The sequence below is a fragment of the Armigeres subalbatus genome, chromosome 3 (genome assembly GCF_024139115.2).
Source record: "Armigeres subalbatus isolate Guangzhou_Male chromosome 3, GZ_Asu_2, whole genome shotgun sequence".
Classification (NCBI taxonomy): Eukaryota; Metazoa; Arthropoda; class Insecta; order Diptera; family Culicidae; genus Armigeres; species Armigeres subalbatus.
The window spans coordinates 52,450,503-52,469,039 of record NC_085141.1 but is presented as its reverse complement, the minus strand read 5'-3'; the positions used below and the strand labels follow the sequence as shown (position 1 = coordinate 52,469,039).

General features: G+C 41.7%; 1 protein-coding gene across 2 annotated transcripts in view; it reads left to right on the top strand.

Annotated features, from left to right (window-relative positions):
* Positions 1–18,537, top strand: part of LOC134225398 (nicotinamidase) — a 157,874-nt gene that overhangs the window by 11,815 nt on the left and 127,522 nt on the right. The window contains exon 1 of one of the 2 annotated variants that reach the window (XM_062705440.1): positions 2,244–2,375. The exons of the other annotated variant lie outside the window; for it this stretch is intronic. Coding sequence (XP_062561424.1) covers positions 2,337–2,375 — 39 coding nt within the window. The 5' untranslated portion in view covers positions 2,244–2,336. Of the gene's footprint in view, positions 1–2,243; positions 2,376–18,537 lie in introns of those variants that run through there. 2 annotated transcript variants of the gene reach the window in all.

The following is an 18,537-nucleotide window of genomic DNA, read 5'->3' as shown; positions in this document are numbered from 1 at the left end:
TGGACTGATGCATAAAGAGCCAAAGTATGCTTGTATGAAATTTCTAGACCGAAAAATTGCTTCATAGAATGGGGAACTGTAAAGTTGCTTAAGGTGTCGGTTTTACCCACTTTTCCCCTAACCTCCTATCACGTGCTTTTGTGCGGTGTGGGCATTCACTTTCTGTCGGATCGGCTAATCAAAAAGTAGCCTCTCACGGGCCGTGCATCACCAATAGAAAATTGGGAGCAGACAAAACCAAACGATTCTTCACCAAGCTTGCTTGGGCGATTTAATTTGCATGCATGCGTTTGTTCTACTCACGGACCATCTGTATTATTGTTGCCGTTGTACTCCACGACGGGGACGCTGCTATCGGTCGCTTGCTGGACGATGCTGTTGACCGGTCGAAGAACGGTGCGGTGCCGCAGGCGGCCTGATGAGCGGACGACGCCTACGCACGTGCTCCACGGACGGAGATGGCGACGCTTGCCATGTGCTTACGGGATGGTGGAGAAGGTGACGCTTACCTACGGCTCATCTACAACGATGCTGGTCTCTTACACCGCGGTCGCGGTGCGCGCTCTTCCTTCTACTACGCTACGGTAGTCCTCATGCGCCGACGGCGCCTCGCCAACGAGATGTGGTCTTTACTGCTGCTGCGCTCTCGGTCGTCACCGACAGCGGGAAAACGGTTGCTGTTGCTGCTGACTTGCTTTGCCTTCGCCCTGCCTGGGCGCGAAAATGTCGATCGCGGCCCCTTCCGGCAAAGTGGACCGCCGGGAAACTTTGAAGCTGCAAGGTGGGGTCAGGAGTAGTCGCTGGCTAAAACCTGTGAGGTGACGGGTCTCCGGCACACTTGCCACAACTCTGGGAAAGAAACGTGTTTCCCACGCTATTACCATCACACTAAGAAGCACATTATATAGCACGTGATTTACCTGTTTTACGCTCCACACTCGCACACTACCTACTGCTAGCACGTTTGATTGATCGCACGATAGTTCGATCGACTTACTTTTTAGCTATGAGAGAGAAGTTTTAACTTGAATTAGTAAGTTCAAGGGGCCTCCATGTCACTATTGCTCTACCTTACAAATCACCTCACGACGCGAAACTAAATCGGACAACTCCTGCCTCTTCCACAATCCAGATCAAAGTGAACGAGTCACAGTCAAGAATCCTCAGATTAAATGTAAGATTGTCTTAATTCTTAGCCTTCGGTTTTGACCTCACGAAGTCCCTAGATCGCATTTCCCCCTCCTAACGATCGAAGTGCAGGAAGCAATTAATCCATTCGGATCGCAGCCTACTTTGCCTGCCGATCTTTCCCGAAAATTATCAAAGAGGCTTTGTTGGGATTTTCCCCAGGTGGATGGTCACTACCCGACCCGTGACGTAATCACACGCGCTCGCCACATGGTAGGCACGTTGATCTAGAACGTTCTGCGCGTTCTGCGAGCGTGAGAGAATAAAAGAGCTTTTGAAACGCGGTGTACTGGAATGGAATTATTTCATAGCTTTATACTATTTACAGGAAAATATTAATTAAACTACTTTCTATAATTACATTAATTCAAATTGCTTTGTTATAAATATTTTCACGACTGTAACGGACCGAATGGCCGTTACAAGAAGCAGCATCCATGACAAAAAAAGGGTTTATTAGATTACGACGAGACAGTATAGTATAGCCTGTTAAACGTTACTGTTCTGTCAAATACGGTACATATGGTCAGCCTAGTTCTAAATTATATTGAAATACGCATTCAGAAAAAAAATGGTTGATTGTTATCTTACAGCACTTTATAAACGCATTTATGGTGTAATTGGGATCATGAAAAATCTAATTTGTTAAGGAATCACACTGCTGCTAAAAATAGAACCCAAACGAAAAAACACTCTTGTGGTCCACAGTACAAGCGGTGCTACGTGTACAACCCACAACCCAGGACTATTTAAGTCCTGCAATGTACTTTTCGGCTTTGTCATGATTCCATACTTACTTTGCACAATTCTTATACAGAATTGAAATATGTGGTGTTTGATGAAGGATGCGGGATACATCGTTGTTGCGGAACGTTAATTCATTATGCACAATGTGTTGATTAGCATGACAGCATGACTATCGACAAATCCAACATCGAGTTTCTCTATGGAACACCCTAACCTATAACAACGATTTGATTGATTAGATTCCACAGAACGTGAGACTGAAAATTTCGAATCGATTGCTTTCCAGTGCGTTGCTGTCTGCTCATTCGATATGTAACTGCAGTCATATGAAAACGATTTCGTGTTTCGTATCGCCAGTTGTTAGTATCTTTATTACTGTTTGATAAGTATCAATTAGAATCATGAGCTCCGAGGAAGAAATTGGCGAATTTGGTTTCGAGGTAAGTGTTTTTATTGAGGTTTTTTTCTAATTTTATAAATCATCTACGGATGAAACCATACCTCCAAGGTGTTACATACTTGTTAACTCTTCTCGGCTCGGAGGATCGAAGGCCCAGAGTAATATATAGCTCTACTGGTAGTTAATCAACCCCAGGGGCTTTGTTGCTTTTCATCCTAGTCTAGCGTCCTGTAGCCGCCTAATGTTGAGTGTATGGCTTCGATGCGCGTTGAAAATTAACGTGAGCTTTGCAAGCTGCAAGCGGCAACGAGGTTGTGGTCGGTTTCCTTATTCGGCCTATGGTAAGTGCGGGTCCAGCAAAATGCAAAGTTGCATATGTTTGCGAAAAGTGTATATGATATCAGCGTATGCCTTCGTTAGACTACATGCAAAGCTGGTGTACTCACGTATTTGGTAAACTACGTCTAAGAGGAAGACTCGGATACAGGGTGTAATACGGAAATTTTCAAATTTGAAACCGTCACGAAATTAGGAGAGATTTCTTACGGTAATAGCGTCTTTATCTTTTGATGGATTTTCGAGATTTTCTTATCAATCGATTCGGAAACTCTCTAGCAGTTTGCTAATTCCATCGATACTGTTGTTTTATCAATGTTAAACTAATGAAAATGTTATTGCTTTCCAATACCGGTAAAACAATCAGATATAAACAATCCCGTTCATGCATCCGAAACACGAACATCAGATTGATGTAAGATACGGGCCTTTTGGCACAATGCTTTGTTTTTCCTGTAATCCAGCGGTTTTCAACCTGGGGTACATGTACCCCTGGGGGTATCTTCGCTGGCCCTAGGGGGTACCTCGGATAAAAATGCATAATGGCGGACGTATTACAATTCTACTCGGAGCTTATTGATAAAGTTTTGATAATTGTGATTTTTTTGGAATCCTCCGTTTGAGAGGCATGTAGGCTTTTTTTCAGAAAAGTTCAGTTGCTTCGTTGCAAGAGGTTTAGAAGCATCTTTCTACAGTTAACGGAAGCCGTCTTCAGAGCAGCACGAATGCCTTCTTTATAGATGTTCAGACTGCCGTTCTACGCATGCTTGTACCAAATTCAAAAAACGACAAATGATAAAATGGCATTTGAAATTGAACACTAATTTTCATGGCTTTCATTGCAATTATAACCATAATGCAATATAAGATTATTACATCACAGCAGGCCTGGTAGCGAGTCACTTTTTAGTAACTTGGTCACTATTTTGAGTCTAGTCACTAAAAAGTCACTATTTGCATCCAAAAGTCACTAAAGTCACTATTTTCCAGAAAATGGTCACTAAAGTCACTATTTTTGCATTGCATTGTAAAAAAGTTCAAAATAAAAATCATTAATCCTATTATTATTAGTCAGGTTATTTCTGATTCATTACTATGTCTGAAACTTGATTATGCATATGTACAACATGTGATAGATTTAGTTCGGAAAAGGTATTTGAGGGTAACCGCCCCTTCGGTGGGGTTTGATCCCACGACCCCAGTTCGCATGACAGGTGCTTTCCCTACTAAGCTACGAAGGACCTCCGTCGTCCACCGCAGCTTAGCGGGTACTGATGAAACCAAATCCCAGCACCAGGTACCAGCCGATCTCTCGCAATACATTTTCAGAACTAACTCTCTCAAATGTATTTTTGTACACAATGTCAACCAAGTAGGATGAGTATTTAATGAGTATTTAGTATTGTACAATTGTTGAGTATTTAGTATTGTACAAAAATACATTTGAGAGAGTTAGTTCTGAAAATGTATTACGAGAGATCGGCTGGTACCTGGTGCTGGGAATTTGGTTTCATCAGTACCCGCTAAGCTGCGGTGGACGACGGAGGTCCTTCGTAGCTTAGTAGGGAAAGCACCTGTCATGCGAACTGGGGTCGTGGGATCAAACCCCACCGAAGGGGCGGTTACCCTCCAATACCTTTTCCGAACTAAATCTATCACATGTTGTACATATGCATAATCAAGTTTCAGACATAGTAATTAATTTCCACTCCGGGTGGCTTAATACCCGGCATATAGGCAATTAACTTTGAATGTACTTCTGATTCATGTCAACTATGATCTTGTTCTTCACGAATGGAATTTGTTAAAATGCGAAAGGCTAACCTCAAATAAAGAGTACAGAAATGAGGAGTATTGTAACCAGAACCACGGCTATTGGTGAGCGTTAATACCCTCCGGTAACAAAGATAGAACCTCAGTTTCATCACATGATGACAGTGATCTTTGATGTTTCTCAACGTCATGGAGAGTAATAAACGATAAGGGCATCGATGACAGAAAACACATTATTTATGATTGTTGTGAAATTCGATTATGATTGTTAAATCTCGCTTAACATTTCAAAAGGACCTAAGTAACATTTTTTCATGAACTAATTTGAGTACTGCAATCAAAAGCTTTCATATTGGTCTGTTGATTGCATAGAACCCCGCTCATTCGACACCATTTAATTCGACACTTTTTAATTCGTGCCCCGGTAATTCGACACTTGTCGAATTAAAAAGTGCTGGAGCACGTGCTCAGCTGTCACATTTAGCTCTCACCAAACCAACACTTTCTCAGTAGGGGCGAAACGAAATACAATACAATGGGAAGAACAAAAACAAAAAAGCAAATAGAGTTGCAAAACACGTGTGAAACAAATAAGTATAAGGTAGCCAGTTTGTCGAATTAAAACGTTACCCCGTTTGCTCGACATCAATCATTGTCGAAGGAGCGGGATCCTTTTGAAAAGTTGAGCGAGAAATCCGCCTTGCGACCCTCCGCGATTATTTTCGAAATATCACATTTTACATATTATAAAACAAAAACTTAGATTCAAAAGATTTTTGTAACTCGAGTTTGCCAGTTAGAAATTAAAGTTTATTAGCATTTATAGATTTTTATAAGAGAGTATGGTTTTATTGGATTTTCAATATTTTCCTCAGAATGCCACGTCAAGCTCAAAATCTCAAAAACTTCATTTAAATTTGTAAATAAACCATACTTTAATAACAGGTTAAATTGTATTTCTAAAATTTCATTATTTTAATTACTAACTTTATATTTGGTACAATAAAGGTTAATTGCCTATATTCCGGGTATTAGCCATCCGGAGTGGAAATTAATTACTATGTCTGGAACTCGATTTGTGCAATTGCACAACATGTGAAAGATTTAGTTCAAAAATGTATTGGATGGTAACCACTTCATTCGGTGGGGTTTGATCCCACGAAACCAGTACGTAGACAGGCGTTTTCCCTACTAAGCAACCTTACCGTCCTTACCGTCGTCCTCCGCAGCTTATATGGCTACTGATGAGATCAAATTTCCAACACCAGGCACATAGCCGAACCTTCGCAATCTATTTTTAAAACCAACTCCTTTTTTTCAATTTATTTATTTATAAGGCTCATTTGTTTAATTAAAAACTTCACGGAACCGCAGATCTCTAGAAATATTATAGTCTAATATTCAATTATAAATCAAAAATTCAATTTACGACGAAATTTTTTCTTAGGACGGGAACTCGAACTGCCGCCGGAAGACATAAACTGGGCTCTTCGTTGGTTCGCATGTGGGTTCCTCATTACTTGAAAGTCGTCATCTCTCACATCTTCATAATTTTCCGAGTCAGTCAAGTAACCGGCAGATGGCATCCGCTTTGCTTTATCCTCCACTTCACTCGTTTTTTCTTCCAGTGTGCCTTCGTTCTCAAGATCTTCTCTTCCAATCGGGTCCAAGTGATCCGTAGCTGCCTCATACATTTGTTCCGACAAGTTTTCTTTTACCAGATCTTCAACGATTCCGCGCATTCTGAGTCTTGATTAGCTACAGTAATTCCGGATACAATCCCAACATATGAACTCGGATGGGATTGGTCTTTGGGCGTGTCTTTCCTACGATTTCCAGAGGGTCGTTCTGGGCAAGAATCTGATGATCCGCAGCGCGACAGAGAAAACACTCATCCTGAAGACCGTCGTAATCGTCCTTTACGGTCACCGAAATTAAGCGATGGCGGTATTTCTTCTTTCAGGTCGTGGTCGATATATACACCACGCACACCAGTGTACATATGCCCCAATCCAGATTCCGCACTAAATTTTTCTCGTGTCAAACATTCCACATTCCCATATCGCCCGAGTGCCATCGATAAGCTTTTATTACTTGTCTCTGGCGGCAAGTCAAAAATACGAATGTATTTCATATTGCTACCTGCGATTGACATCCGTACCTCTACCGATTTTCCGCAAGAGTAATGAAATTTTTTTGGCTCCGTATTCTTCTTGAGCGACTGCTTCATTGCTTCCAGAGAAACAAATTTAATGAAAACCGAACGTTCTTGTGCCGTTCTGTAGGCCGCTTCCATGTCCGTCAAATTGGTATCCAACTGTTTTAGAAAATTGCCAATCTCCGTCCATGTCGGAAGCGAACTAGCCGTTGGGAATTGGAATCGAACAGTATTCACAACGTTTTCATCCCTAGTATCTCCCATTCCTATTGAACGCACACAAAGTCACAATAGCATCACCATCGTACGACCGAACAACAATGCGCGCACTCGACTATAGTCAAACAACTTTCTCTGCTGTTGAAAAATAAATCTCGACCGCAATCAAGCACATCTGCACTCGTCCGTACGAGACGACAGCAGAAACAAAACTGAAAACCAACTCCTTCACACACATTGTTTTGTGCAATTCCAATTTTGAACTGCATTCATCGCTGACAGCGTTCTGTAGATTGCCAGTTTGGTACGGCGGCGAACTCTATTCGATCGGAGCGTCTTGCGGAGTCCAAAGTACGTACGATTTCCAGCCACTATGCGTCTCCGAATTTCTCTGCTGGTGTCATTTTCGGCAGTCACCAGTGAGCCCAAGTACACAAATTCTTCTACCACCTCGATCGACAGAACGCTCATTAGACCGGTAGTCCTCTACGGACACGAGACCTGGACGATGCTCGTGGAGGACCAACGCGCACTTGGAGCTTTCGAAAGAAAAGTGCTGCGTACCATCTATGGTGGGGTGCAGATGGCGGACGGTACGTGGAGGAGGCGAATGAACCACGAGTTGCATCAGCTGTTGGGAGAACCATCCATCGTTCACACCGCGAAAATCGGACGACTGCGGTGGGCCGGGCACGTAGCCAGAATGTCGGACAATAGCCCGGTGAAAATGGTTCTCGACAACGATCCGACGGGCACAAGAAGGCGAGGTGCGAAGCGGGCAAGGTGGATCGATCAGGTGGAAGATGACTTGCGGACCCTCCGTAGACTGCGTGGTTGGCGACGTGTAGCCATGGACCGAGCCGAATGGAGAAGACTCTTATATACCGCACAGGCCACTTCGGCCTTAGTCTGAATAAATAATAAATAATAATCATCGCTGACAGCCCTGTCACAGAACCATTCAGAAGACTTAATTTTATTGAAATCATTCTTATTTTTCACTCTCGAATAGAATTTGCAACAACGAGCATTAAAATAGTTTGGCGGGACAGTTATGCCCAGAAATGGAGCACTTGTTTTATGGTTTCTACGCATATCAGCCCCGTTCAATGCATGATTTCGTGAATGACTACTGCGATTGACATATGTCTCCACATGCTTTATCTATGGAAGTGAACCTGCCACGTGGTTGAAGTGATTATGTCGCTTAGAATTAGTATTGTACAAATTGCCCCCATTAAACCAGTGCAACAGGGGGCAGCAGGGACAGCAGGGACAGCATGGACCATGTCCAAGGGCTTGACGACCCCTCCCCAGCTGTCTGTGAGTCAGGGAGAACTGCCTAGGGCGTGGTGGGATTTAGCAGTGGGCTCTGCTAAAATCCCTCCCAAAAAACCACAAGTGCCCGTAATCAGACTCTATCAAAGCGACTGTGTGCCGCTTCAAAAGCACAAGCCCAGGGAGTGCCAATTGGCATGGGGTGTGTTCCTACTTCGGTAGGGTAGCGCGTGAGCTGCTTCGGCAGGGAGTGAGTGATCTGGTTGTGCTGAGGCAGGAGTGTCATAGCGTGTCGCCGCTATTGTCACCTCGAAGCGCAGCAGAAGTCTGAGTATGGACTGCACATGCTGAGGTAGGAGTCGAGGTAGCTATCGACACCTCGAGGCATGGCAGTGGAGTGTTAGAGTGAGCACCCGAAAAAGGGTCACATGGAGCGAATGGTCTTTGGAGAAGCTGCTTCGGCGGCAGGGTAGCAGTGGGTTGTACCCACACACCTACAGTTGTGCACATGTGGTGCATGTGGAGTGTCCCTGCTTCGGCAGGGTAGCGTGTGGTCTGCTTCGGCAGTGGTGTGATTGATCTGCTCGTGCTGAGGCAGGAGTGTCGTAGCGTAATATCTGTAGGCCCAGGCAGTTACCGCTATTGACACCTCGAGGCATGGCAGCGGAGCGCCCAGGAGAGCATCCAAGTAAGACTCAAATGGAGTGAATGGTGTGCGAGCACCCAAGTCAGTCTCGCATGGGACGGGTGCCTGTGTGAGCGATAATGAGCGAGTACGTTTAGTACTGCCATCCCCCAGAAGTAGTACTGGGAGGTAGTTCCTGGGGGAAACGATGGTGGAGCCCAAGGGAGTTTAGTCGGTATTACCGATATGGTCGAGTCCGACACTCCAGTACACTTCCGTGTGGTAGTTTGGCAACTACAATGCACGTGTACTGGGTTAGTGTGTAAATGCATTCTCCCTTGTAAAAAAAAAACCAGTGCAACAGGCTAAGATTGCAAGATCTAAACAGAAAATGCTATTTCAATGAGTGTTGCTCCATAAAATAACTGAATCCGCCATAATGATGGATTTAATCACCGCGAGACAATTATGCACAAATTAAGCAATGGGACAAATAGACTTGATGTTGTTTTCAATGATTTTCCGAACAAAGCTCGAAATCTGTTAGAGTTTTCTAAAAGTATACATCAAAATAGACTGCTCTATGGTGAAAAGTCAAAATCCACAAAAACTGACATGGGACAACTATGCGTAGAAGGGCAGAGAAGGTTTTTTTTCGAAAAGTTCGAAAGCTTCCTTTCAAGAGACCTGTGTCTCCTTGCAAGAGGCCCGGATGCCTCGTTTTAAGAGAGTCGGAAGCTTTCTTTCAAAAAGCTCGGAAGCCTCCTTTCAAAAGGCTCGGAAGCCTCCTTTTAATAGGGCAGAAAGCCTTTTTTCAAAAAGCTAGGAAGAGTCTTTTTAAGAGTCTCGAAAGCCTACTTTCAAGTGATTCGGAAGCCTCCCTTCAAGAGGCTCGGCTTCTTCCAAGAGCATACTTTCAAGAGGTTCAGAAGCATCCTTTAAAGATGCAAAGGAAGCCTCAAAAGCCACCGTTCAAGTTGCCACCGTTCTCTACAAGAAGCTCGGAAGCCTTTTATCAAGAGGTGCGGAAGCATATTTTCATGAGATTCAGAAGCTTCTTTCACAAGGCTCAGAAGCCTCCTTTTAAAAGGAACAGAAGCCTTCTTTCAAAATGCTCGGAAAGCTCATTTCATAAGGCTCGAAAACCTTCTTTCAAGAACCTCGGAAGCCTCCCTTCAAGAAGCTCGGAATTCTTCTTTAAATAGGCTCAGAAGCATCCTTTCAAGATGCAAAGGAAGCCTCCTTTTAAGTGACTCAAAAGCCGCCATTCAAGAGACTCGAAAGCCTCTCTACAAGAGTGTAAGAAGCCTCTCATCAAGAGCAGCGGAAGCTTGCTTTCAAGAGATTCAGAAGCTACTTTCAAGAGGCTCGGAAGCCGGCGGGGGTACCTCAATTAACACAAAAGTTTGAAGGGGTACCTCATAAGAAAAAGGTTGAGAACCGCTGCGTGTAATTTAATCTAATCTAATCGAACACAAACGCAGCCAGAACAAAGAAGGCATCCTGGAAAATCATTGAGTTAGATGACGCCCAAAAATTTTAAAAATATGACAATATGAAGATCTTAAAATAAGATAATATAAAAATTTTAAAACATAAATATATATAACATGGAAATTTGAAAACATAAAAAAAATAAATAATTAAAATATAAAAATACAAAAATATGAAAACGAAAACATGAAAATATAAAAATATGTAAATATGCAAATTAAATTATAACAACATGAATGTATAAAGATTAAAAAAAGACAAAAAAAATAAATTATAAAAATTAAATATTAGAAATTATAACAATATGAAAATACGAAAAAGGAAAATACAAATATATGAAAATACAAAAGATTAAAATATGGAATTTGAAATTTAAAAATACAATAGTATAAAAATATGAACATATACAGGTAGGAGAATACGGCATTGGCAGGGTGCGACAGTTGTTGGCACCCTCATCAATATTTGCATTTTCCAGCAAACATACATTATTTATGAACATAATTTTGATTCAATCACACAATTTCAAGTCTAAGCTTTCATTTAAATAAGTTGTTTGTGTAAAAGTAGCAAGATTTGATGAGTTAATCATCGAAACAAATTTGCACCTTCGAAATCCTTGCCATTATTGCATTGCCAAAGAAAGCAGCGCACGAATAGCAAACTGTTACTTACTTTTTTGGATCGCCTGCTTCTCCTCTTTATTGCGTTTGACACGACAAATTAAGTACGTACACTACTTTTTACACTTCATCACCACTTGATTATTACCATAATGAGCAAATTTATGCAATATTTGCTCTATGTTTCACTAAATAAAATCGGGACTGTTCGTTTTCTTTGACAGCAGCACACTTTGGAATAGAGTGAGAGAATGTGTTTGTGAGCATATCAAACACACGCACAATTCTATGCGATTTGATTTTAGCAAAAATACGAACAAAATATCCGGCGATGGCATTTATTTAAAAAAAGTGTTAAAATACAAATGTTTCTATTCGGATTTTTACGCAGACCATGGATTATATTAAAAGTGATAGCAACACCGTAGTGTTTTAACCCTTATGTGGCTGACAGGACCGCTTTCCTTTTGCAACTTCAATACTTTCCAAGCTCATCAAAAAAATTATAATCATTCCCGTTCCTACATAGCGCATTTCAACCATAAATAATTGCCTACTTTTAGGGTATTATCTATTATTCAACTGTGAAACGTAGTGTAAGAATGGGGTGGCTCCAGCGGCTGGATAGGACAGTGCTGTCCATTATTCAACATATGAAGACTCACGTGGTGGAATATATTGTTAATATACTATACTACCAGAACCGACGAGCTTCGTTTTACCAAAAATTGATTAAATATATATTTTTTACATTATTTAAAAAACGTTAAGAATTCGAAATTTGCAAATTTTGGATTCCATTTTTTAGATTAATTTTCGATTAAAGCAGAAATGTGTACTTCATTTGTATGAGAGTCCCTCTTCCAGAAGAGGAGGGGTCTAATATCATCATAAGAATCTTCATCGTTCGCTAAAACCTTTACATACAAATGTTCATGCCGTTTCCTAGTCTATAAGGGCAGACAGACAAATATTCATTCTTATGTGTATGGATTTGGTTTCACGTAGTTTACGTCAAGCGGTCGTGTCTTGTACACAACCACCATGATCTAAATCTTGGCAGCGGACAAAAAGCATATAAGTGCCCTTCTCCTAAATGGCAAACATTATTGAAATAGGTTGAAAATGGTAAAAGTAATGAAAATATCAATATCTGGGTACACGGGTACCCTATCTGCCATTCAAGTCTGATTTTTGTTGGCTTCATAAGGGTTAAATTTGTTTTACAATGTGTTTAAATGCTTTTACCTATCTGTGTACATGACATAAAACTTATGGCAAGGCTAAAAATTAATGTTTTGTGTTAAGCCAGTTTTGATAAACAATAAAGTTTGTTCCAAAATTGAGTGAAGCGAGATGAGCGTGCGGCCGATTAATATGAATGAATTTTACTACTTCTTCTTCTTCTTATTGGCATTACATCCCCACACTGGGACAGAGCCGCCTCGCAGCTTAGTGTTCATTAAGCACTTCCACAGTTATTAACTGCGAGGTTTCTAAGCCAGGTTACCATTTTTGCATTCGTATATCATGAGGCTAACACGATGATACTTTTATGCCCAGGGAAGTCGAGACAATTTCCAATCCGAAAATTGCCTAGACCGGCACCGGGAATCTAACCCAGCCACCCTCAGCATGGTCTTGCTTTGTAGCCGCGCGTCTTACCGAATTTTACTACTGGAGGATATAAACAACCAGCATTTGGCACCAATACATTACCAGTTTTTCACTTCCATGTCTAGTTGCTAAAGAGAGCAAATCCATTGCTGATAATAGAAATTGCTATGCCAATAGAAGAAACGTTGACCTGTTACTTTATAATAAATTTACTGAGTTTGTGGTAAAAGCTGTTATATTTGGTGAACACCAATCATCAAAGAAAGAGCATACAAATGTATACCAGTTAAGCTGTACCTGTGTTTTAGTGTAATTATTAATTATTTTTACCATTCAATTTGGCGAATGTCTTAGACTGCCAAGAATAGGTTTTTTCCCCTATCAAAAATGTAGCATGAAAATATAAAGATATAAAAGCATCATAATATGAGCATATAAAAGTATAAAAATATAAAAATAGGAAAAATATGATAATATAAAAATATTATAAATATATAAATATTATAAATATTACATTTAATGTGTAATAACATGAAATTATATAAATATAAAAAAATATAAAAAATATGAAATATAATAAAAATATTGAAACATAAAATATCAAATAATGTAATGTTAAATTTAAAATAAAAGTGTAATGTTAAATTTAAAGAAATATGAAAATATGATAATATAAAAACATAATATGAAAATTTTAGGACACAAAAATAATAAAACATGAAAGTGTAAAATTAGGAAAGTATAAATTACGAAATTAAAAAAAACTATTAAAATGTAAAAATATGAAAAATAAATATAATGAAATATGAAAAATAAGTATAATGAAATATGGAAAATAAATATATTACGAATAGATGAAGCATGGCATTGCTGCGGTATATTTCGTGGACTGGAAACTAGTGATACTCATGTTTCCTTTGAAATCTCTGTCCAGATTGCTATCAGAAATCAAAGTGGGTGTAGTCCTTAATTTCAATCTATGACAAAAGCATTAGAATTACTATTCCTGGCCACGCTTTTCTCTACCGTTACTAGGGAGAGAAGGAATAAGTACCACGGAGTTGGATATTGGGAAGGTATTCGTTGGGTCAGGATGTGCCTTTTTTTTTTTTTTTTTTTTTTTAACGAAGGTAATGGAAATCTGCAAACAGACACCTGGGAGGCGAACCCAGGTAGTGTGGGATGGGATCACCACTCCCGACCCACTAAAACCAACTCCTTCCTCTCCAGTCATTCCCCAGGCCCGCAATTAAGCAATACTTCGGGGGATGACTATTGGGCATTGCGCCCCCTCCATGACGTACACAAGTGCACGTATGCGCCTCAACTCTTCGACACTCCCCATGCAACACATTTGCACAAGACACACTGGCACCACATGTGCCCCAACACTCACCTACCTATGTTGCTTGAATGACTGCAAGGGTACAACAGGTACCTTGCAGGGGGTACCCCATGCCGCCATCTCACAGCATAGGCAGTCCTCACTCAGTGTGGTGTTCACCCCATCCTGCAACAGGGTGGCACCACTTGTCTACCAAGCCGGAGGCGACCCTAGGTTGGTGGCTCCTATGCCGCTCCTACCTCAGCTACGAGGCAGACCCTTTCATGTCTCCTATTTCTGAGGTGCCGCAGAGGCATCCACCCCCGACAATCCTGCCAGTCATAGCGAGACTTTCGTGTCCCCTACTTCTGAGATGCCGCAGAGGTATCTGCCCCCCGACACTCCTGCCAGGCCTAGCGAGACTTCACTCATTCCGTCCCTTACAGCCGGATCACACTACTGCCTAAGCAGCCACTCTGACCATACGTACCACGCGAGTCTGACTTGTGTGCTCACTCATACATTCAGTCCCAATCGCTTGCACCACTTGTGCACCACTCTCTTTGACATTCAGTCACTCACTCAGTGGGGTTGTAATACCCCATCTCCCATTTTATCCACTCTGTGCACCTCCTGTGCATCGTTTGGGCGTGGAACACCCGGCACGTCAAGCGTGCCTAACACTCACCTACCCGGGCTTTGACACTGTCAATAGGACTCCCTAAGGTACTATGCCGGTAGCACCCACCCATTGACGTTTCTGAAGCCCAGGTAGTCCTCAGCCAATGTGGTGGTCTCCCCATCCTGGGACGGGGTCACACCACTACCTTACATGTCTCCGATTTCTGAGGTGCCGCAGAAGCATCAACCCCCTGACACTCCTGCCAGACGCAGCGAGACTTTCGTGTCCCCTACTTCTGAGGTGCCGCAGAGGTATCTGCCCCCTGACACTCCTGCCAGGCCTCACCAGACTTCAGTCATTCTAACACTACCGACCATGCGTACCATGCGAGACTTACTTGTGTGCTCACCCATACACTCGGTCCCTCATTCTGTGGGAGTATTACGAGTAATACCCCCAACTCCCATTCGCTTGCACCACATGTGCACCACTTGGGGGTGTGTGGGTACCACCCACTGCCACCCGCTTGCCGCCGAAGCAGCCCTCACTCTGTGGAACCTCCACAGGCTCCGTTAACGACCTGGCTAATTGTTTCACCCCCAGGCCATTCATCCCTTCGGCACGGGTCGCCTGACACCTTGGGATTCGGGGTTAGGGGCTTGTATGCTTTAAGCGGCACACGGTCGCTTGATAAGGTTTGCTTGCGGATATGTGGTTTTGGGAGGGAATTAACAGCGCCCCTGTTAACCCCACCACCTCCTAGGCAGAACCCCCTGACTCACAGACGGCTGGGGAGGGGTCGTCAAGCCCTTGGACATGGTCCCTGCTGCCCGCTGGTCAGGGTCAGGATGTGCCTGTAGCTGGCAATGTGACCATGGTAGAAATTACTTCGTAAAACACCACAAAGAGGTATCTACCCAGCGTTACGGGTAGCACAATGCTTCGTTTTTCTTGTGTATAAAAAGACCCGTGTTTTTCGAGCCCGCGTCTTCTTAATTCAGGATTTCATAGAGTGTGGACCAGGGCGTCCAGAAGCGGTTCCAGCGACAACGGCTATCGCAGCGGTGGTGGTGATGGCGGTCGTGGCAACACATCATTTACATCCGTGTTCCAATCACCATCTTCGGCGGATCTGGAAATCACCGGCGTCCGTTGCGCCGAATCATCGGATGGCGATCGCGCAGTGTTCGCGGTCCATATAAGTGGAAATAAATCGGTCCACCATTATATTTGGAAAGAAGGTTAAGTGGAAATAATTTTTCTAAAGTGCAACCGCTAGGAACTGGAAAGTTCTTCAGTGAAGTTTTCTAGCGTTTTTCTGAGTTCGGTTATATGCTGTTAGTGATTGAGAAAATTGATATTAGACGAACTTTCTTCATAGAACAATCATAGTATGGGAGGACGGGGCAAGATCGCCACCCGGGACAAGAAGAGCACCGCTATTATGCAATTTTCTCTCTAAACAACTCCGCACACTACTGTTAAAGTATAGTCCAACAAAAGACTTGACAATGAAAAAATATTATAAAAATAAAATGATTCTGAAAAATAGATGAATTAGCAAAAGTTGGTGAAAACTTGAGTTTTCTTATAAGGTTTTTAAAAACATGAACATTTTTTTAATGAAAATCTTGACCAATTACACATATTATATGTCTTCAAAGAATATTTTAGAGCCATTTAAAATATTCACAGTAAAATATCTGACCATGCTTAAAAAGACTTGAATAATTTATCTCATATGGGGCAAGATGAGCACCCCCTTTTGAAACAATCAAATAATACACAAAATACTAAAATTCGTTTGAACAACTTACAATTATGATTTACTATGCGCTGAATCTGTTGAGTAACGTACATTATCAAATTTACTGAAATTTTAAACTGATTTTTGTTATTCAATGTGATTTTGATGATGTCAATGAAAAATACCAACAAATCGATTCCAAAAACTGTTTTATTGCTCTAATATGGCCGATGCGCGTTAAAAGCTTTTATTTTTTGTGAATATTTGTGCTCTATTACATTTCAGTCAAAAAAAAATATTTTTAGAAGGGTGCCCTTCTTGTCCCTTAGTGTATTTGAATCAGTCAAATACAGAGTCTTAGTTAAGTCACATTTATCGGGATTGCCTTTTTTTAAATTCGCGTTCTAGTCTAGATGTTAGATGAGATGCAACAAAAAAGAACTGTTGTATTGTAATATAGAAAAGCATGCTTGCTGAGAAGGTATTAACAGCAAAAATTGGGTAATCTACTAACCTCTTCCAGTTTTTTTTCCCCTGGAGAGTCACTTTTGTGCTTAGCGACCTTACTTCACATCCTTATGGACCAGCTTCCTATAAGCTGTACCGCTCACATGCGCATCATACTACAGCCCCAAAATCAGTTCCCCGCTTCTGGTGCGTCTGACGCTTCAGACGTCCTTATCCACTGCCGAAAATCTTTCTACACTTCGTAAGGACTTCCGGACTTCGATTACTTGAACATTCATATCGTCGATGTGCAGTCGGCTTCCATTGTTATGTCTGCTTCAGCTACGCATAGAAAGCTTCTCCCTCATCGTCGGGTCTCACTACGTGTGGGCAGTGCACGCTGATGAGGCTGCAGTTCATGGAACGGTATTTTATCGACAGTTTGCACATCCTTGCGTCAATTGGCAGCCGCCCTATCACGGGTTGGCGAATCTTGATCACAGCCCTGCCGTCCTGATTAGTCACGCTTAGTCGACAACTAAGAAGCTTTCTACTAAAGCAAAAATTTGTTTTGGTCTATTTTAGCTAATTGAAACTCAGATTCGCCTACATAGGTCTCAGTATGATAGTTACTATAAACTGTGTGTACAAAAATAGTAAACCAATCGGTTTTAAATGCCCCACCCCCTTCCCCCCTCCCATGGCTCTCTCTTGGATTCGAACCAAGAGCATCAACAAAACCGCCAGATTGATGCGTGTACGCTATCCACTCGGTCACGGTTAACTTGAAAGTTATTACTGTTATAAAATGAAGCCTCTCTTGTCTGAGAAGTCAGAAAGTCGGTGAGTGTTGGTTCTGCGCTTTCCACCCTCATTCGTGTTAATTGCTTCGGGTAGCGAGTACGCGCAAAATCGATGTTGCAACTCACGCGATGCAAAGTTTATAGTACGATCTTGATGTGCTTGACTACAGATATTTTAGTTACCAGATAAAGATTGTCGCTGTCCGGAACATCTTTTGCTGGCGAGGATATGGGAGCTAAATGTAAAAGAAGGAAAATCCATACGATTTGACAGCTTGGTACATATTCCGGACAGCAGAACAAAGGGAACCGAAGCGACAATCTTTATCTAGTAACTAAAATATCTTTTGCGTGGGCACCCTAAAGTAGTATTTGTTCAACGAAAATTCTTTCTTTTGAGGGAGAAACTCTCAGCTGGGTTGCCGACGATGGCCAAAGGCGACCGAATGTGACGTCACGTCTGGTATACTCAGTACAATTTTTATAACAGACGTGACGTTTCACTACGCCCGCCCACTTCTGGTACATTTTGTTAAGAAAATTATTTTGAGCTTTTTAGTGGAATGTCTTCACTTGTCATAAGACGAGTTTGTACAATCCCATTGAATTCCACCACTTAAGTTGAGTCATTAGAATACAACGTTTTCATGTGTTCTGGAGAAAGCCATCAAGCTCGAACTTAAATCCATCTATTAGGGGGAATGACGGCTTTGGCAGGTTTTGTGCTATTATTGTCAGGGGGGTTTTTTATTATGCTCAAATTTGGCCTAAAAATTATTTGCATATCAAAGAAATTGTGGCCAAATTTCATAAAATTCAGTCGACAAAAACCACCCTGACAATAATAGTATAAAACCTGCCAAAGCTGTCTTTTCCCCTATTATTATTATTAATTTCGAGTGCTAATACTAGAGTGCGGCGCTACAATCAACTTAACGATTGACAGTTAGATCTTAGTTCTCAATAAATACATTTAATACTGGTTTCGCACTAAAGCCTTCTTATGTTATTCAGCTATCTTGATGAGCTTTCTATTGTTGATCATTTAAATAACATGTTATTCAGGCCGTAGTGCGAACATAGTATAAAGACATCAAATTATAGTCGTATCACCGCTCATAAAAAAAAATCTACTG